Genomic DNA, 22,049 nt, shown 5'->3' with positions numbered 1-22,049 from the left:
TTTTATATTTTGCATCTGCAACCTCATGTGGTCAATTTCTAAATTACATTTTCCAATTTGTTCCTCTAAGTACAACTTGTACAGCTGTTTCACAGGGAGCTATAGTAACACAAAAAAATACATTGAATTTCACAGTGCCAGGTCTACTTAGTTTCATTGTAAGTCATGAGCCAATGCTGAACAACATCTTAATGAGGTTCTGCTGTGGAGCTGGATGGACCCTCTTCCTCATTGTAATTTCCAGCATTGCGCTGTTAGAGAAAAAGAAGGTGCAAGTTTTATCATGGTACAACACTATCATCAACTGTTAGATGTGATTTTTAATTTTTAAGGCATAACCCTCAATAGGCCTCTCTCCACTTTAATAATGGGAATTGATGGGAAATGATGTAAATATATCACTAGCCACTTTAAACAATGCTACGTTATATAATGTTACTTACCCTACATTATTCATCTCATATGCATACGTATATACTGTACTCTATATCATCGACTGTATCCTTATGTAATACATGCATCACTAGCCACTTTAACTATGCCACTTTGTTTACATACTCATCTCATATGTATATACTGTACTCGATACCATCTACTGTATCTTGCCTATGCTGCTCTGTACCATCACTCATTCATATATCCTTATGTACATATTCTTTATCCCCTTACACTGTGTACAAGACAGTAGTTTTGGAATTGTTAGTTAGATTACTTGTTATTACTGCATTGTCGGAACTAGAAGCACAAGCATTTCGCTACACTCGCATTAACATCTGCTAACCATGTGTATGTGACAAATAAAATTTGATTTGATTTGATTTGATATAATACAGGTGACACAAAATCCTATAGGACTGTGAGAATCCTATAGAATCCAATATGATTACTTTTTTTTATTTCCAATAGATTCTAATAGGATTCCAAAAGGATTCTGATAGAGGTGACGAGATTCTATTGAAAAAAATCCCTAATCCTATGGGATTTTTTCACAAGGGCTGAAATGATGTAGAAACAATGTTGATTCAACCAGTTTTTGCCCAGTGGGTAAGTTGATGTTCTGTGGTCCCCACAGGCCCATCCAAACATGATAAAGAGGAAGCATGTAAAAAAATGAAATATATTTTTTCAGAAATATAAACTATAAAACACAAGTGAAAATATCAGAAATAAATTATACATTGCCTATTAATAAAACGATTGCATTTCCTTCTCTGTTCCCAAATGCTATCAGGCAGCTTCCACTCCACCAGGTAGGCTAGCTGCATTTGAGTTTAATATTATAAACAAAAAAACGATAACAAAGAACTTGACAGCATAGTAACTTTATTATAACTTAGATAACAGAATCTACCCCAAACCTCAATGCCTACTTCCATTAACCAACCTATCTGAAGTTAGACAAGACCATCCTAAATGTTAACAAGCAGCTGTCCATACTAGAACTCCACTAGATAGTCGCGTGCCTTCATCAGGCGTTTGAGCTTGCTCTGCAGTGCAGCCCTCTTGCTGCCGATGTCGATGTCCTCTTTCAGCAGCTGCTCGATGTTGTCCTTCTCCTGCAGCATCTGAAGCATCTCCCTCTGCAGCTGGGAAGCAAACTCCTGCAGCACCAGGTAGCGGATCACCATGGGAATCTGATCAGCCAGACGCTGACTGGCAATCTGGCAAAGAAAAAAAAACGAAGAGGAGTGTATCAGCTCTTGGGCATGAGACAATGAACTTCTTTTAACAGTAGCCTGCTGTAAATACTCCTGACTTACATGATAATAGGACTTGAGGTGCAGCATCATCTCCCGTAGGGTAGCATGGGTGTCAAGGCCATTGACAGTACTCCTTACAGAGACAACAGAGAACCCTTTCTGACTCCCTAAAGTATTTTTAACTAACTCTCCCTCCTCCAACTCTTCCTCCTCCCTCTTCCTCTTCTTCAGGCTAGAGCTGTAGGTGCTGTCCTGTGTGTACACTATCAGCTCCATCTTGAACTGAGTCCTCAACGTGGACTCAGCCGTAGACTCCTTCTCCTGCTTGATGGTCTCGATCTTAGTCTGAAGGCCAAAAGACAAGTTTTTCAATGTGTTATCTCCGCATCTTGTTTAGGTTGAACTTGATGGCCAGCTGTGGCAATATATATGGAAAAGTATGGGAAAGTATATAGAAACAGTTATGAAAACAGTTACCTTTGCTGTTTTCAGAAGGATAGGGAAACCTGTGAAGCTGTTCTGAGCCAGCAGTATGAACGCCTTCCTAGCAGCATCTAGAAAAGGGAAGAAACACCACTGTGATACATACAGATGTCTTAATTTGATTACTCTTTTGTTGCTAAGAATTATTTTGTTGCTAATAAATGCAGATGAGCTTCATGATTTACATAAATCCACTGAAAACACACAATAACACAAGGTTATATTAACGGAATTGCACACACACACACATAATTGTTTATTTGTATTGTTTGTATATTGTTGTATTTAACATTTCTGTGACTGTCCTTGTTTATCAGTGTATCACTATTTTGTTACTTGTCATATTATGTGTTTCTTGTGGACCCCAGGAAGAGTAGCTGCTGCTTCTACAAAAGTTAATGGGGATACAAATAAACAAATAGGCATTTTGCATATAGCCTAATTTTGGCCGGCTGATAGCCTAACCACCAATCAAGCAACATTATGGACTAAATGTTAAAATCCTGTTGCTGCAGGAACATTTTGCTGCGACAATACTGGTCAAACTAAGATCTGACATCGGTAGGACTCAAAACTACTACCAAACTCAAAGATAGACTACATTCTTGGATGTAAATCATTTTGGTGGCTTCATAGTTGAATCAAACCCAATGACTGGGTTTCAGGATAAGTAAAAAAATATATATATATTTTTTAAAGATCTATGTACTCAATACTGTACCTGATAACTCTTTCAGCTTCTTGACTGCTGGTTCTTCCAGTTGTTTGATCTGGTCCTTCACAATCACCTCAAAGGTCTTGTAGTTGATGAACCCTGGGAGCTCCCTTCCACGGTACCGCTTCTCATAATCATCCACTTCTTTTTCAATCTTCTTATTAACTGCAATATGAGGCATCCACATTATCCTGTTGTTAACCTAAATGTGTGAGTGTAAGCATTCAATGTGATTTTAGATTCACAAGAAAGATGCTATGAGGCTACATTAATTGTATATATCTATGTTAACAATCTACAACTTTGATATGATATTTTGTTTGTCTTGAAATATCTGGGCCTACATTTGACATTTTGATGATGGATGACACAGGAAAAGAAAACATTTTGACATAAATGGCAACTCTCGGTTACCAAACTTCCTGACCCAGTATTTATGGCCAATGTTTGATTGGTGTATGAGAATTGTGTACTCACAGTTCTTTCCAGAGCGATCCACGTGTGCCTTCCATTTCCCGAACTCTGTTCTGAGTGTGGAGAAAACATTGATGTCTCCACTTTTCAGCTCCTCCCCAGTGCTCAGGTTAATGGCATCCTGGGTGAACAAAGTCACTTTCTGCCACACGGAAAGAGGAAGCATCACGTGTCAGTGTATCCTAAGAATGAGGGACTATGATTGCTTTGAGCTTCAGGGACTCACATCGATCAGAAAATACAGCCGTTCTTTTGGGTCTTCAGGGGGTCCGGTACCACATTTCTCCAGAGCGGTGCGTGTCTCCTCCAGCTTTTCCTCAATCTGCTCTTTTAGACGAGGCATGGATTTCTAAACACAAAGAAAGACATTCAAACAAGGCATATAACAATACACCCTGCAAATAATCCCGGTATATTCACATGAAGCCAGAGAGGTACAGGGACATCATAATGTAAGAGGAATTCACCTCGATATGTTGCACTAGTTCAAGAGTTAATTTCTCCGCCAGTTTAGGGATGGTGGCATGCCCCTCATCATAAAGTGTGCTACATAAAGGATAGAGAAAATGTGAAAACACAATGCAAACCTTTCAGAAAATGTTGATGCATTTGTCAGACAATAAGACAACAACAACAACAACACAGATCTGAAAATTATAGGGGAGACAGCCTAACAACTCAAACACACCGGTAGGATTATCAGACGTTTTCCGTCAACAATACTTAGCAACTCTGAACAGAATGTCACAGTCAATCTCTTTTGTGCTCACACACGAAAGACCTTGAAGTCATTAACCAGTCAGAATTGTTCAAATAACTCAAACCAGAAGGTGGCAATAGTGTTGCTTGGAAATGTATGTCTGTGTGTGTTGCTTTATGGTCTAGTCCAGGTATTCCCAAACTGGGGTACGCACAATGCCGTTGGGGGTACGCCAAATAAAAATGATTGATAAAAAATAAAATATATATTATTCTTCACATTTTTAAACAGTTCTATTTCCAACAGGGCTATATATTTGGGCAAGGTTTTTTTCTCGCCTGAGTAGCCTCGTTTCACTGCCAAAAATAAAATTAAACCATCTAGTAAACCATCTAGTTTAACTTTGTTAAAGCAAGGCCCCTGAACTCTCATGTGTTTTCTGCACAATACAATGATATGGGCAGCGACCATGTAACGCTTTTACAACATACAGAAGTGCGCTGGTTATCAAGGGGCAAAGTATTGACACGTTCTTTTGAATTGAGAGACGAGCTTAAAGTTTTCTTTACTGACCGCTTGCATGATGACGAGTTTCTCACACGACTGGTCTATCTGGGTGATATTTTTTCTCGCCTCAATGATCTGAATCTAGGATTACAGGGACTCTCCGCAACTATATTCAATGTGCGGGACAAAATTGAGGCTATGATTAAGAAGTTGGAGCTCTTCTCAGTCTGCATTAACAAGGACAACACACAGGTCTTTCCATCATTCTATGATTTGTTTGTGTGCAAATGATCTCAAGCTTACGGACAATGTCAAATGTGATATAGAGAAACACCTGAGTGAGTTTACGCAGTTTACGCAGCGCAATTACGCAGGTACTTTCCCGAAACGGATGACACAAAAAACTGGACTCGTTATCCCTTTTATGCCCTGCATCCAGTCTACTTAACATGCTCCAAACACTAGTATGTACATACATAAATAAACATGAGTACGAGGACCCGTCGCGCACCTATACAACCATAAAACAACACTGACATAAAACAATCTCTGACAAAGACATGAGGGGAAACAGAGGGTTAAATACACAACAGGTAATGAATTGGATTGAAACTAGGTGTGTGGGAAGACAAGACAAAACCAATGGAAAATGATACGTGAACAAGAGAGCCTCATCGAAATTTCAACATGCGGTTCTGTGAAAATTTAATTTAATCAGAAGCCACCACCAGATTTCTGGATTGGGCTGCGCTCAGAGTATCCTGCCTTGGCAAATCGTGCTGTTAAGACACTGGTGCCCTTTGCAACCACATACCTATGTGAGAGTGGATTCTCGGCCCTCACTAGCATGAAAACTAAATACAGGCACAGACTGTGTGTGGAAGATTATTTAAGACGGAGACTCTCTCCAATACAACCCAACATTGCAGAGTTATGTGTTCCTTACAAGCACACCTGTCTCATTAACCTGTGGTGAGTTATTCACAATTTTCGATTAACAAATAAGGTTTTATATGTAAGATGGTTAAATAAAGAGAATTTTTTTTGATTATTATTATATTATTATTTGTGCCCTGGTCCTATAAGAGCTCTTTGTCACTTCCCACGAGCCGAGTTGTGACAAAAACTCACACTCATTATTATGTTTAATAAATGTATAACATAGTGTGTGTGTGGCAGGCTTACAATGATGGCAAAAAACAACATTTGAGAGTGCGCTGACCCTGGTGCTAGAGGGGGTACGTAGCCGGAGGTTGAATGTTTGAAGGGGTACAGGACTATAAAAAGTTTGGGAACCACTGGTCTAGTCAATAGCTAGCTGCGCTAATGTTGCTATTGTTGTAGAAAGCCCTTGTTGATACTAGCCAGATGGCACCAGATAGATAACTAGCTAGCAATATTTTAATTCACTCTCCATAATTGCATACTGCCCATAGATACATTTTTAGCTACCTGGCTAACGTTAGCTAAATTGTTAGCATGATTCGCTCGCTACCTGTTGTGCTAGCTAGGTAAAGTAATGACACTGCTTTGATACTCGGCATCCAGCTACAGGCAGCTGCTTCATGGAAACATATCCATTGTGATTTACAGTGGGGCAAAAAAGTATTTAGTCAGCCAACAATTGTGCAAGTTCTCCCACTTAAAAAGATGAGAGAGGCCTGTAATGTTCATCATAGGTACACTTCAACTATGACAGACAAAATGAGAAAAAAAAATCCAGAAAATCACATTGTAGAATTTTTTATTTATTTATTTGCAAATTATGGTGGAAAATAAGTATTTGGTCAATAACAAAAGTTTATCTCAATACTTTGTTATTTACCCTTTGTTGGCAATGACAGAAGTCACACGTTTTCTGTAGGTCTTCACAAGGTTTTCACACACTGTTGCTGGTATTTTGGCCCATTCCTCCATACAGATCTCCTCTTGAGCAGTGATGTTTTGGGGCTGTTGCTGGGCAACACGGACTTTCAACTCCCTCCAAAGATTTTCTATGGGGGGTGAGATCTGGAGACTGGCTAGGCCACTCTAGGACCTTGAAATGCTTCTTACGAAGCCACTCCTTCATTGCCCGGGCGGTGTGTTTGGGATCATTGTCATGCTGAAAGACCCAGCCACGTTTCATTTTCAATGCCCTTGCTGATGGAAGGAGGTTTTCACTCAAAATCTCACGATAAATGGCCCCATTCATTCTTTCCTTTACACGGATCAGTCGTCCTGGTCCCTTTGCAGAAAAACAGCCCCAAAGCGTGATGTTTCCACCCCCATGCTTCACAGTAGGTATGGTGTTCTCTGGATGCAACTCAGTATTCTTTGTCCTCCAAACACGACGAGTTGAGTTTTTACCAAAATGTTCTATTTTGGTTTCATCTGACCATATGACATTCTCCCAATCTTCTTCTGGATCATCCAAATGCTCTCTAGCAAACTTCAGACGGGCCTGGACATGTACTGGCTTAAGCAGTGGGACAAGTCTGGCACAGCAGGATTTGAGTCCCTGGCGGTGTAGTGTGTTACTGATGGTAGGCTTTGTTACTTTGGTCCCAGCTCTCTGCAGGCCATTCACTTGGTCCCCCAGTGTGGTTCTGGGATTTTTGCTCACCATTCTTGTGATCATTTTGACCCCACGGGGTGAGATCTTGCTTGGAGTCCCAGATCGAGGGAGATTATCAGTGGTCTTGTATGTCTTCCATTTCCTAATAATTGCTTCCACAGTTGATTTCTTCAAACCAAGATGCTTACCTATTGCAGATTCAGTCTTCCCAGCCTGGTGCAGGTCTACAATTTTGTTTCTGGTGTCCTTTGACAGCTCTTTGGTCTTGGCAATAGTGGAGTTTGGAGTGTGACTGTTTGAGGTTGTGGACTGGTGTCTTTTATACTGATAACAAGTTCAAACAGGTGCCATTAATACAGGTAACGAGTGGGGGACAGAGGAGCCTCTTAAAGAAGAAGTTACAGGTCTGTGAGAGCCAGAAATCTTGCTTGTTTGTAGGTGACCAAATACTTATTTTCCACCATAATTGGCATATAAATTCATTAAAAATCCTACAATGTGATTTTCTGGATTTTTTTTCTAATTTTGTCTGTCATAGTTGAAGTCTACCTATGATGAAATTACAGGCCTCTCTCGTCTTTTTAAGTGGGAGAACTTGCACAATTGGTGGCTGACTAAATACTTTTTTGCCCCACTGTAATTATAATGTTACTGACTATAGTGGCCAGATAGCTAGCTTGGTAAATCATTTATGTTGTGCGCATTGTGCTGCACTTATTACCACTCCCTTCATTTCATATGAGGTGTGTGTGACTGCCTTGCTCAGTTAGGAAGCTAACTAATAAGCTAGTGCACATTGTCAAACCTAACAACAACAACAAAACTCCTTTGTTTTTTATGCTTGAAGAACAATTCTCATGAAAAGGGTGGATGAGACTGGAAAAAGTGCCCTATTTTTTATTTTTTCTTGTCACTCCCCTCACAAAACACTATAGCAGTTTTGAAACGGCAGTAAAAGTGCAGTAACTGCAGTATTTTGGACGCAGTCGTTACAGAATAACTGCTGTGTACTGCACTGTAACTGCAGCTGCACTGAAAAATTACTGCAGTAAAGAAAACAGGGTTATTTTGAACGCTGTATTTGCAGCATACTGCAGTTATACTGCACTCTGACTACAATCGTTCTTCGTAAGGGTCCAGTCGTCTCCCCCACGTGGAGATCTGTGCTCTCTGATTGGCTCAAAGTCAAGTTGTTGGCCACAGCTGAGCGTTGCAATTCTACAAGTAGAAACTGCAGTTTTCATCGGTACCAGGTCAGTACACAGCAGGTACGTATTTTATTCTAGCAAGAGAAGGAACGGCATCATACTGTGATCAGTACCTATCGGCAGTCTCAGATTCTCAGTGTGTTTCATGCTTAAGATGGTCTGGCTTGATGACTGGAATCTTTGGTAAATCTTGTTATCTCGTGGGATAAAGAGCAATAATTGGCTGCAGAATGTTCATGACTAATTGTCAACCCTCTGTGTACCAGACTTAAAGCACACTTCAATCCAGAGGACCAACCTGAGATGAGCGTGCTCTTTGAAGAAAGCCTTCTCCCTCTCTGTGGCCTCGGTCAGTGAGACTCGCTCCATGATCTCTTTCTGGCCCCTGCACTTGACTATCATGTAGCCCTTAGTCAGCTGGATAACCTCATTATGAACTATGTCCACCACAGTCTCCTCTGTGCCTTTGTCTACCAAGTCAGGCTTAGTCAGGATGCCTGTTCAATGGGAAACACACACAAGTCTCACTCATGAAAGTCAACATGGTTTATAATCACCATTACACAAGAGCTTGCTTCATAACAGTTTAGTAAATAATAAAGGGTGGAATACCTAATGTCCTTTCCCCATCAGGGTCCACCTCTTGTGCCATCTTCAAAGCCTCTGTGGTTGCAATGTCAACGTTGCATGGCACAACCACGAAGTTGATTGTTTCTTGCTTTGTGATGAACTTCCGTATCAGTCTCTTAATCTGGAAATGCCAAAGATTATTATACTGTACATAACGTGTGGTGGGGGGATACGTGTCATTTTGGCTTCTGCTCTAAAGCTGGGGTGACAAATGAACAGTGGTTCCCCACTAATATTGGGGGTGGGGTGGAGGTATGTACCTGTTCACCAATGTTCTCAGGTTGACCCTTGACAGCTACACGGGCGATGCCTGGCAAGTCGATGAGTGTGAGGTCTGGGACGTCAGGGGAGCCAATCTCCAAGCTGATGAGGTCATCACTGATACCCACCCCCACACCTGCCATTTCATCCTGGGCTGGAGGGGGGGGGAATAAGAATACAGGTGCCTTAGAACTAGTTAACTGTACCAACAGTTAATGATATTTTTAATGGTTTTAGGTCTATATGAAAATAGTATGTTAGTGAAGAATAGTGACTCAGTTTAGACGCTTGAGCCAATGACAGTGGGTCAATGACAGTGACCATACCCACCTTTCCGAATTTTGTTCTCCACATCAGAGGGATCCTCAATCTCCTCCTCACGGTCCTGGTAGCTGATTTTTCCGTGCCATTCCTCTCCTTCTTTCTTCCTCTTCATCTTCAGCTCGAGAGGGCATCGTGTTACAATACCTGTCAGAGTTGACAGAGGAGGAGTTAGAGAGTGTAAAAGAGATTAGATGACTCTGCAAGAAACCCAGAGAAAAACAGCCCATATACATCACCCTGTCAGAGAGTTCATTGGAAGAAGAGGAGTGAGAGAGAGAAGAAAAAAAGAATATCAACTTACAGTGCTTTCGGTGTTGATATGTTACAGCCTTACACTAAAATGAATTACATTTTTTTTTTAAATCCTCAGAAATCTACACACAATAACCCAAATGACAAAGCGAAAACAGGTTTTTAGACATTTTTGCAAATGCATAAAAATAAAAAAAAACATAAATACCTTATTTACATAAGTATTCAGACCCTTTGCTATGAGGCTCGAAATTGAGCTCAGGTTCATCCTGTTTCCATTGATCATCCTGGAGATGTTTCTACAACTTGATTGGAGTCCACCTGTGGTAAATTTGATTGATTGGACATGATTTGGAAAGGCACACACCTGTCTATATAAAGTCCCACAGTTGACAGTGCATGTCAGAGCAAAAACCAAACCATCAGGTCGAAGGAATTGTCCGTAGAGCCTCGAGACTGTATTGTGTCGTAGGCACAGGTCTGGGGAAGGGTACCAAAAAGTGTCTGAGCATTGAAGGTCCCCAAGAACACAGTGGCCTCCATCATTCTTAAAATGGTAGAAGTTTGGAACCACCCAGACTCTTCCTAGAGCTGGCCGCCCGGCCAAACTGAGCAATCGGGGGAGAAGGGCCCCCGATCAGGCCTTTATAGTAGAGTGGCCAGACGGAAGCCACTCCTCAGTAAGGCACATGACAGCACTCTTGGAGTTTGCCAAAAGGCACCTACAGACTCTCAGACCATGATAAAAAAGATTCTATGGTATTACGAAACCGAGATTGAACTCTTTGGCCTGAATGCAAAGCGTCACATCTGGGGGAAACCTGGCACTATCCCTAAGGTTAAGCATGGTGGTGGCAGCATCATGATGTGAGGATGTTTTTCAGTGGCAGGGACTGGGAGACTAGTCAAGATCAAGGCAATGATGAACGGAACAAAATACAGAGAGATCCTCGATGAAAACCTGCTCCAGAGCACTCAGGACCTCAGACTGGGGAGAAGGTTCACCTTCCAACAGGACAATGACCCTAAGCACACAGCCAAGACAATGCAGGAGTGGCTTCGGGACAAGTCCCTGAATGACATTGAGTGGCCCAGCCAGAGCCCAGACTTGAACCTGATCTAACATTTTTGGAGAGACCTGAAAATAGCTGTGCAGCGACGCTCCCCATCCAACTTGACAGAGCTTGAGAGGATCTGCAGAGAAGAATGGCAGAAACTCCCCAAATACAGGTGTGCCAAACTTGTAGCATTATACCCAAGAAGACTCGAGGCTGTAATCACTGCCAAAGGTGCTTCAACCAAGTACTGACTAAAGGGTCAGGATACTTATGTAAATGTGATACTTCAGTTTTTATTTTTAATACATTAGCAAACATTTATAAAAACCTGTTTTTGCTTTGTCATTATGGGGTAATGTGTGTAGATTGATGAGGGGGAAAAAAACAATTTAATCAATTTTATAATATGGCTGTAATCTAACAAAATGTGGAAAAAGTCTAGGGGTCTGAATACTTTCCAAAGGCACTGTACATATCAACTATAACATCAGAAACGAAACATAGAAACTAGCAAACACAATTGCATTTTATCGATGGCAAATTTAATGCACAAAAATACCGTGATGAGATCCTGTATCTGTGACCAACAGATGCATATCTTTATTCCTAGTCATGTGAAATCCATAGATTTGGACCTAATTTATTTATTTCAATTGACTGATTTCCTCATTTGAACTGTAACTCAGTAAAATCAATTAAATTGTTGCATGTTGCATTTATATTTTGGTTCAGTAAAGTTGATTGCAACATACTGGCTGCGTACTCATATTATTTATTGGATTACATGTCATTTAGGGACCTACTTTCCCACTGCCCTCATCTCTTTTTTAAAACATTTTGATTTTTATTTATTAACAACAATAACAATACAGAGTGTACATGAGGGAACACAAGTATATATAGATTATATACAATGGACAATTGAGCTAGGGGGTACAATATCACACTACACAAAGACCTTAATCAGGGACATACATACACTTATAATTCTAACAGTTTTTTTGTTAGTAGAGTATTTAATTGTCTTAAAATACAGTTAAATTTCTTTTTGTAGGGTAAGAAAATGTGTTTTTTTGTTTGTAAATTGACATTTGTGAATATGAAATTTGGCCAAAAGAATAATGAAATGAATATGTTTCAATAATGAACATAACAATGTTTCAGTTTATTCCCATCGTAGGTAAAGATTCCAAGCAGTTCATCTCTCCACAATAGTGTAAGACCTTCATAAACGTGTTCAATTATAAATCTACTGATGTCTTGCCACAGTTTTCGTACATGAATACAATGACAAAAAAGATGCAACACTGTTTCTGGGTGGTTACTACAAAAGGAGCAATTTGAGAAAATCTTCATATAGTAGTTGGTAGGATAATATTTATGAATAATTTTAAAGGAAACTTCCTAAATTCTGTTAACAACTAGGTATGTGTGTGGCAACATCCAAACTTTTTTCCAACAGATACTATCAATAAATCCATTCCAATAAGGCATGACATAAGGTCCTGACATACAACATCGCTCTGTTGTTGAATGGACCAAAAGAGAAACAAATCTTTCCTACTGATGAGTCAACAGGGACAATAGAAGGCAGGCTCTGAGGTTCAGGTCTTGACACGTTCCTGAATAATAGAGCAACACCTGAGGGAATGGCATCTAAAACAATTGCAAGATCTTTAGGTGTTACAGGGACCTTGTAAAGTGATATGAATTCCTTATAACTGAGTGCATTTACCAGTTGGCTCACCAATATGATATTATTTCGGAACCAATATTCTAAAAACCACTGCCCTCATCTCACCTGTTTCATCAGAATCTAAGTCACTTTTATTCGCCAAGTACATTTACATGGGGCGGCAGGGTAGCCTAGTGGTTAGAGCGTTGGAGGTTGCTATATCAAATTCCCGAGCTGACAAGGTTAAGAAAAATCTGTCTTCTGCCACTGAACAAGGCAGTTAACCCACTGTGCCTAGACGTCATTGAAAATAAGAATTTGTTCGTAACTGACTTGCCTAGTTAAATAAAGGTACAAAAAAATAAACATGTACCTACCAGGAATTTGACATGATGAAGCCACATTAAACACATAATTTACACTATCAACATGTACACTATGTAGAAAAACAACAACTACAGACACTGTGAACACTATAAACTACACGATAAATTATGCACGTACAGAATGTTCATTAATTATCACTCACCGCTACCCCTTGGCAAAGCCACCCCAGACAGCGCCTCCAGCACGGAGCTCTTTCCCGAACTCTGGTCCCCTATCACGGCGATGGCTGGCAGCGCAAGGTCCTTCTCTACGCCAAGGGAGCGTAGAGAGTCGATGAGGTCAATACTAGGACGCACCTTCTCCTCATAATGTTGGTTCAGCGTATAATTCATGATTTGCGATAAAAAAATTAAAAAAAACGGTTAATACATTGCAATTGACTACACTGCAACTGACTACTGGCTGTACAGGATCTGTAGAAATAGTAATCCCTGGGAAACGATTCTTAACCATAATAGAGTTTCACTTTCAGTTCTTCGACAGCGAGGTAACCTGTGTTTCATCTCACTCGATGTTACATACATTTTTCAAATGTTCAAATTTCAATAGCTCAACCATCCTGAGGCCAGAGAGTAATTCATTGACTTGCAGCCTGTACGTGTTGATGTGAAATATTAAGTATGTCTTAAACTGTAAACCACGGACAAAGTGGCAGAGACTCAACAATATTCAGATTAACATCATGTCAATTTAAACATCATAATAGACAGGTCGGAACTAACATGGCTGAGGGACCTCGAACTGATGCTAAAGTTCGCACCGGACAGACGCGGGAGTCTATCCAAATATTGTGTCATTAGTAAGCCTTTGAAATAATCAATCATATTTTTTAAAAGTTTTGATGGAAAAGTAGGTAAAAAAGTGTCTTTTATGGTCGTCACAACTGTGACCAGTGGGATAATGTGATGTATACTGAATTAACATATTTATCCTATGGAGTCATGAAAATGCTTATATATCCCAGCTGTCACGCCCTTGCCATAGAGAGGCTTTTTATTCTCTATTTTGGTTAGGCCAGGGTGTGACTAGGGTGGGCATTCTATGTTCTTTTTTCTATGTTTTGTATTTCTAGGTCTTGGCTTGGTATGGTTCTCAATCAGGAACAGCTGTCTATCGTTGTCTCTGATTGAGAACCATACTTAGGTACCCCTTTCCCCCACCTGTTTTGTGGGAAGTTAACGTAGTCTTTGTTCAGGGCACATAGCGTCACGGTTTGGTTTATGGTCTTCAATTGTCGGCGGCATTTTGAATAAAGAAAAAATATATGCTTACCATGCTGCACCTTGATCCAGTCCTTCAGCCAGCTGTGACACCAGCCCAGTTATTAACACATTTAAAACTGTCACTGGCAGTCCCCAACATTGCTACTGGAATGCCCCATCACATTTTAGTGTGACTATTTTACATATCTAAAACCCTTTTATATCACCGATATGAATACTGAGAGCAAAAACAAAAATCAACAACCATCAAGGTATTTCAACATTGTTACTTTAGTGCAACATGTATTGAAACATTCATTTTGTAACTTTATTGTAACATTTGAACTTGTACATTAGTGCAATATTCATTGTAACATTGTTTATTGTGACATTTTAGTGCAACATTCACTAACAACTGTATAGCAGTTGTGTCATTCATTCACATTGAACATAAAGGTAACATTTAGGATAGAGGTAGCCTATAGAACACATTCAAGTAGAGGCCTACACTGAACAAAATATATATATATATATATATATATATATATATATATATATTATACACGTACATGTGTGTGTATGTATGTGTATATATGTATGTGTATAATATATATATATATATATATATATTTTTAAGTGTTTGTATTACAGTAGGCTTCAGAACCAAGTGCACGATTAGTTTGTGCATCCCTTCTTTTTTGTTGAACTACGATCAGTCAGATACTGTAATACAGTATGTCTTGAATCAATTGATTCTCTTTTCAGTCAGATACTGTAATACAGTATGTCTTGAATCAATTGATTCTCTTTTCAGTCAGATACTGTAATACAGTATGTCTTGAATCAATTGATTCTCTTTTCAGTCAGATACTGTAATACAGTATGTCTTGAATCAATTGATTCTCTTTTCAGTCAGATACTGTAATACAGTATGTCTTGAATCAATTGATTCTCTTTTCAGTCAGATACTGTAATACAGTATGTCTTGAATCAATTGATTCTCTTTTCAGTCAGATACTGTAATACAGTATGTCTTGAATCAATTGATTCTCTTTTCAGTCAGATACTGTAATACAGTATGTCTTGAATCAATTGATTCTCTTTTCAGTCAGATACTGTAATACAGTATGTCTTGAATCAATTGATTCTCTTTTCAGTCAGATACTGTAATACAGTATGTCTTGAATCAATTGATTCTCTTTTCAGTCAGATACTGTAATACAGTATGTCTTGAATCAATTGATTCTCTTTTCAGTCAAATACTGTAATACAGTATGTCTTGAATCAATTGATTCTCTTTTCAGTCAGATACTGTAATACAGTATGTCTTGAATCAATTGATTCTCTTTTCAGTCAGATACTGTAATACAGTATGTCTTGAATCAATTGATTCTCTTTTCAGTCAGATACTGTAATACAGTATGTCTTGAATCAATTGATTCTCTTTTCAGTCAGATACTGTAATACAGTATGTCTTGAATCAATTGATTCTCTTTTCAGTCAGATACTGTAATACAGTATGTCTTGAATCAATTGATTCTCTTTTCAGTCAGATACTGTAATACAGTATGTCTTGAATCAATTGATTCTCTTTTCAGTCAGATACTGTAATACAGTATGTCTTGAATCAATTGATTCTCTTTTCAGTCAGATACTGTAATACAGTATGTCTTGAATCAATTGATTCTCTTTTCCAAAAACATTCCAGTCATTTTCAATTTTTCGTTGACTTTTCTTTTCTTCCTAGAGTCCGTTGTACTGCTTCTCCTCACCCTTTATTGACTTTTCTATTTTTCTTATATTGGCTTTTTCAGACCTTTTTCATTCGCTCTTATCTCCTTTTCTACTGTCCACGGTATATCTTGAAGCACTCAATGTGCAGTGGCGCTTTGCATTTCTCACATGCATATGCAGTGCGTTTGTCACAATGATGACATCTATGGAACCGGTGCATCGTGTTGATTGGCCAGTGAGAAGCTTTGTCATATCTTGACTGATCTTCAATAGTAGCAGCCAGTAGAGATCTCCTTCCGTGACTCAGTGGTTTCCTGCCAAACGTTTGCATAAGAGACTGGCCCACTATCCATGAGAAGGTGAGCAGGTTGATGGTCCCTCCAATAACATCTCTGTAAAATAAATGGCTGTTTACGAGTGCACTGTTGAGAGACCATGCAAAGATGGCCCACCACCACTTCTTATACCTGATGGAGATATGGTATCTTGAAACCTGTAGGTTATGAAGTTGTATCGGTTGATGCATTTTGGTTGTGGGACTTTGTCAAAGGCACGTCACTCCTTGTTCCATCTCTTGACGGAGGTCTCACTGTATTTCTCCTCCATGTTTGTTGCCACTGTGACAATGTTATTATCTTTCCAACGGACCAGCAACTTGTCTCCTTCATATTGTAACCTGCAATAGGCTCGATGTGAGTGCATTATACTGAAAAGACTGGCTCCTACTACACTGACCTAGGGCTTTTGGTCTTGCTGGCAAAGGCTAATTACCTTTCAGTAAGATCAAAAGGATGGAAGGCTCTTGTTCACAGCGCAACAGTTTGTAATGACAACTGGGCTTGTCGGAGAATTTGGTCTTTCCTTTGCAGGTAAAGTACTATTGAAAAAAATATTAAAAGTGGACAATACGGTTGCTGTGTTTCTTGTTTTCCTATGCATATTTACCATAAATTCCAATAATAATAATAATAATTAGGTGGGCGCTTATACTTGTCGTATATTGTGTCATTCTGCACCATGTTATTTTAATTGTTCATAGGTATAAACACAACTGGACCACAGGAGGGTGGGAGGAGCCCAGCAGATCTAGTTCACGCGGTTAAAGACGTCTTCAATTCTAAAAGTAATATGTTTATGTTTAAAGTGATTTCCTTTCTGACAATAGCAAACAGCAGATTCATTTAGTCACATCAATACATTATAGATTCATTTAGTCACATCAATAGATTATAGATACATTTTGTCACATCAATAGATACCAGATACATTTGGTCACATCAATTATTGCAGACTAAATGTAATTGTATTGTTTAGTGGTACCAATAATGTAGTATGTAACATTTGATGTTTGATATCTACTGTATGTATGTATGTATGTTATCCATGTCAAGTTCTCTGTGTCTTCCCTGTTAGATGAATGTGGTGGAAAAGGTCGGTTCCCGTACCGCTCTTTTGAGGGGACCATCGTCATGTCTGGGGCATGAGTTTACCATCAAGAGACCGTGATCTTTTGGAAAGAAGCAGCTGGAAGACATACTGGCAAAGGGCAGGGGACTTCAAATTTGAAATTAGTAGGTGTAAATTAGTTATAATAAAACATTTATTATAACACGAAGAGAGTGGTATGAGATCTCTCTCTCAACAATGGACAACAGAGTGCAGCAGGAAATGTCAAGGTAACAGACGCCAAACCCCTTCACCGCCTGGGTTCCTATCTGGTGTATTTGGAATGGTATGCGTGTGTGCGTACTTTTCCCAAATCTTCCCGTACCTTCCTAACATTCCCTTTCCCTCACAATTTCCTGTACAAAGTCGACAACATGTAGATACATGTCTCTGCCAAATGACTCAGAATGGACTTTAGGGTTTATAGCAGCAGTCATCATTTCGTTGTCACTTAGGTTACAGGCAAGTGCTGGAACTTGCACCCCAGTGCTGACGTCTAATGGAAGCTCTCTGCTCGCACAGTTGAAGTCAGTGCCCTGTAATGAAGCAGGTTGATTGAATAAAAAACAAAATGTATGTATTAAAAAATTATTTGTGTTTTTGATGAATTACCTCCATATCGCGCAATGCCAATTTCCCACAACTGGTTGGGAGTGCAGTTCTGCTCAGTGCTCTGTGGATAGTAGTTCCATCCCTCTGTGAATGAGTACAGGTCTGTCTGAAGGCGTGACAAGTACACATACTCTTCGTGTTATAATAAAAGTTTTAACCAAGCATGTTTTTATTGAAATGACACATTGAATAACATTGCAATCAATCAAAGCTGTTGTTGTCAACATATTTTCCACTCCATTGTTATGTTTTGCAATTTCGCAAAGCCTAACATAACACATTTATGTAACGGCCGTTGTCGGTGGAAGAAGGTGAGGACCAATGCGCAGTGTGTTCATCTTTTTAATAAAGTAAACTGAACACTGAATAACAAAACAACAAAGAACCAACCGGAACAGTTCTGTCTGGTGTAAACACACAAAGACTGAAAACAACCACCCACAAAACACAATCGAAAACAGGCTATCTAAATATGGTTCTCAATCAGGGACAACGATTGACAGCTGCCTCTGATTGAGAACCATACCAGACCAAACACAGAAATAGAAAATCATAGACAAACTAACATAGACAACCCACCTAACTCACGCCCTGACCATATTAAAACAAAAGGCAAAACAAAGGAACTAAGGTCAGAACGTGACAATTTATCACAGCCTTCAACATGTAACATTGTAATTGTTTACAACCAGCAAATTATACAACAAGTATTCACATACAAATGCAACAACAATAATTAAAAGCTCAAGAACAGTCTCATGGTGTCTTCATTGATAACTCACAATGCCAGCTGTCAATTTCCATTGCATGGCATTGACTACCTTTGTGGTGAGCTTTAACCCTGATTTAATAGATTGTACTACAAAACTGACTCCTAGTTTAGTCTCTTAACTTCTTCAAAAAAATAATTAACCACACAGGACACCCACTTCGACATTGGACCCTTTCAGCCTTGATGAAAATTGGCGTTCTGCGATCAAGGAACATTTTCTGAAAATGTAAAAGATATTAGGTGGGTTTTGGTGAGAGAAACCAAAATCGCATTGGCCAGCACACAAACAGTAAGTGTGTATCATATACTAACAATTACTTGTTTCCATCACAGACTCTCAGAGCTCTTTGGCTGTGGCAGGATCTGGTGCCAAGACAGCCTGCTGTTGATAGGGAGGCTGTGAAGGCTGGGCCTGCTGGATGGCAGTCAGCAGAGAGGGAAACCAGATAAGTGTGTCCATCTTCACATAAAATGAATGACCTTAAGTGACTGATTAGATAGAGGACTACTAAGGATGATCTGAAAGGTGCTAAGGCCTTTTGCAACAGGAACAGGGACGTAAGGGTAATAGAATGCCACAGCTGGGAGAGAGGAGTGTTGGCAGCTGTGTAAACAATTAAAACAATTACATTTCTACACTAAACTTGAGAAGAAAATCAACACTTTCATGTAATTTCAAAGTGTACAAGTAAGCTAACTCATATGTTAAGGCTAGATGTCTTAGTAAAAAGTAGGATATTATTACTAAAGCATCATTTCAGGTGAACAAAAAAAAAAGTAGATCCTGATCTGCTGGTTTAGCAGACTTCTGTTCCAGACCAGCAATAGCACCCTTGATTATTAACTAATTAGGTTTGATACATTGAATCAGGTGTGTTAGTGCTGGGCCGGAAAATAAATGTGCACACCCAGCAGGGTTGGCCTGCCCCAGTTGTAATAAGTTAATACATTGTGTGACTATTAAACTATAATATAGGTACACATACAGTGGGGCAAAAAAGTATTCAGTCAGCCACCAATTGTGAAAGTTCTCCCACTTAAAAAGATGAGAGAGGCCTGTAATTTTCATCATAGGTACACTTCAACTATGAGAGATAAAATGAGATTTTTTTTCTCCAGAAAATCACATTGTAGGATTTTTTATGAATTTATTTTCAAATTATGGTGGAAAATAAGTATTTGGTCACCTACAAACAAGAAAGATTTCTGGCTCTCACAGACCTGTAACTTCTTCTTTAAGAGGCTCCTCTGTCCTCCACTCGTTGTCCTCCACTTGTATTAATGGCACCTGTTTGAACTTGTTATCAGTATAAAAGACACCTGTCCACAACCTCAAACAGTCACACTCCAAACTCCACTATGACCAAGACCAAAGAGCTGTCAAAGGACACCAGAAACAAAATTGTAGACCTGCACCAGGCTGGGAAGACTGAATCTGCAATAGGTAAGCAGCTTGGTTTGAAGAAATCAACTGTGGGAGCAATTATTAGGAAATGGAAGACATACAAGACCAAAATGATCACAAGAACGGTGAGCAAAAATCCCAGAACCACACGGGAGGACCTAGTGAATGACTTGCAGAGAGCTGGGACCAAAGTAACAAAGCCTACCATCAGTAACACACTACGCCGCCAGGGACTCAAATCCTGCAGTGCCAGACGTGTCCCCATGCTTAAGCCAGTACATGTTCAGGCCCGTCTGAAGTTTGCTAGAGAGCATTTGGATGATCCAGAAGAAGATTGGGAGAATGTCATACGGTCAGATGAAACCAAAATATAACTTTTTGGTAAAAAGTCAACTCGTCGTGTTTGGAGGACAAAGAATGCTGAGTTGCATCCAAAGAACACCATACCTACTGTGAAGCATGGGGGTAGAAACATCATGCTTTGGGGCTGTTTTTCTGCAAAGGGACCAGGACGACTGATCCGTGTAAAGGAAAGAATGAATGGGGCCATGTATCGTGAGATTTTGAATGAAAACCTCCTTCCATCAGCAAGGGCATTGAAGATGAAACGTGGCTGGGTCTTTCAGCCTGACAATGATCCCGAACAACGAAGGAGTGGCTTCGTAAAAAGCATTTCAAGGTCCTGGAGTGGCCTAGCCAGTCTCCAGATCTCAACCCCATTGAAAATCTTTGGAGGGAGTTGAAAGTCCATGTTAGCCAGCAACAGCCCCAAAACATCACTGCTCTAGAGGAGATCTGCATGGAGGAATGGGCCAAAATACCAGCAACAGTGTGTGAAAACCTTGTGAAGACTTACAGAAAACGTTTGACCTCTGTCATTGCAAACAAAGGGTATATAACAAAGTATGGAGATAAACTTTTGTTATTGACCAAATACTTATTTTCCACCATAATTTGCAAATAAATTCATTAAAAATCCTACAATGTGATTTTCTGGATTTTTTTTCTCATTTTGTCTGTCATAGTTGAAGTGTACCTATGATGAAAATTACAGGCCTCTCTCATCTTTTTAAGAGGGAGCACTTTCATGAGGCCCTAATCTATGGATTTCACATGACTGGGCAGGGTTTGGGCAGCCCCCTCCTACACCCAGCAGACAATCATGCAGATTAAGAAGCAAAAATGTACATTCAATTCTCTGGCAACAGCTCTGGTGGGCATTCCTGCAGTCAGCATGCCTATTGCACACTCCCTCAAAACTTGAGACATCTGTGGCAATGTGCTGTGTGACAAAACTGCTAATTTTAGAGTGGTCTTTTATTTTCCCCAGCACAAGGTGCACCCGTGTAATGATCATGCTTTTTAATCAGCTTCTTGATATGCCACAACTGTCTGGTGAATAGATTATCTTGGCAAAGGAAAAATGATCACTAACAGGATGGAAACCAATTTGTGCACAACATTTGAGAGACAAGCTTTTAGTGCGTATTGAACATTTCTGGGATCTTTTATTTCAGCTCATGGAACCAACACTTTACATGTTGCGTTTATATTTTTGTTCAGTGTATAATCCATGGTATACAATGATGTACCCTTATTCTCTTGGGCCATTCGTTGGGACCTCTTCATCTGCAGACAGGGTTTGAAAAAAATATCCGTCTGTCTCCATATTTCAAGAGATGGCATATGATGTTTGTGAGATACCCGATTGGTTGGATGATGCTGTTCTTGTCAATTATCCTGAAAAAACAATCAATCCTGCATATTTAACACTATGGAAAGGTCAAATGCTTTATTATCTAATCAAATCAAATTGTATTTGTCACGTGTTTAGCAGATGTGTAGCTAAATAAACGTTGAAAGAGTGTGGGCGACGGAGAGAAACAAAAGGGTGCCATTTGAGGTGGGCGCTGGAGATGGTGTGAGTAGGTGAGTGGGGTGATGTGA

General features: G+C 39.6%; 1 protein-coding gene across 1 annotated transcript; it reads right to left on the bottom strand.

Annotated features, from left to right (window-relative positions):
* Window positions 1–1,306: 1,306 nt before the first annotated feature.
* On the bottom strand, window positions 1,307–13,375 carry LOC110494492 (interferon-induced GTP-binding protein Mx2-like). The gene is made up of 12 exons (XM_021569608.2): window positions 13,074–13,375; window positions 9,566–9,703; window positions 9,235–9,389; window positions 8,957–9,095; window positions 8,643–8,841; window positions 3,840–3,918; window positions 3,599–3,721; window positions 3,376–3,514; window positions 2,905–3,063; window positions 2,178–2,254; window positions 1,761–2,045; window positions 1,307–1,661 (listed from the first exon to the last, which is right to left on the bottom strand). Exons 1-12 carry the CDS (start codon window positions 13,261–13,263, stop codon window positions 1,437–1,439), a joined length of 1,908 nt encoding a protein of 635 aa, XP_021425283.2. The 5' UTR covers window positions 13,264–13,375; the 3' UTR covers window positions 1,307–1,436.
* Between the last annotated feature and the right edge of the window lie 8,674 nt (window positions 13,376–22,049).

This window comes from Oncorhynchus mykiss, chromosome 17 (genome assembly GCF_013265735.2).
Source record: "Oncorhynchus mykiss isolate Arlee chromosome 17, USDA_OmykA_1.1, whole genome shotgun sequence".
Classification (NCBI taxonomy): domain Eukaryota; kingdom Metazoa; phylum Chordata; class Actinopteri; order Salmoniformes; family Salmonidae; genus Oncorhynchus; species Oncorhynchus mykiss.
Note: the sequence above shows the minus strand (reverse complement) of the source record. Positions and strands in the feature narration are given on the sequence as shown.

What these genes read in the sequence shown, in the direction of transcription:
- LOC110494492 (XM_021569608.2), bottom strand. Translation starts at nt 13,263, where the DNA reads ATGAATTATACGCTGAACCAACATTATGAGGAGAAGGTGCGTCCTAGT. An exon ending in AAAGAGCACGCTCATCTCAG is followed by an intron (nt 3,919 to 8,642) that starts GTTGGTCCTCTG and finishes TCCTTTATGTAG; the next exon opens with CACACTTTATGATGAGGGGC. An exon ending in GAAGCTGAAAGAGTTATCAG is followed by an intron (nt 2,255 to 2,904) that starts GTACAGTATTGA and finishes TCCCTTTTCTAG; the next exon opens with ATGCTGCTAGGAAGGCGTTC.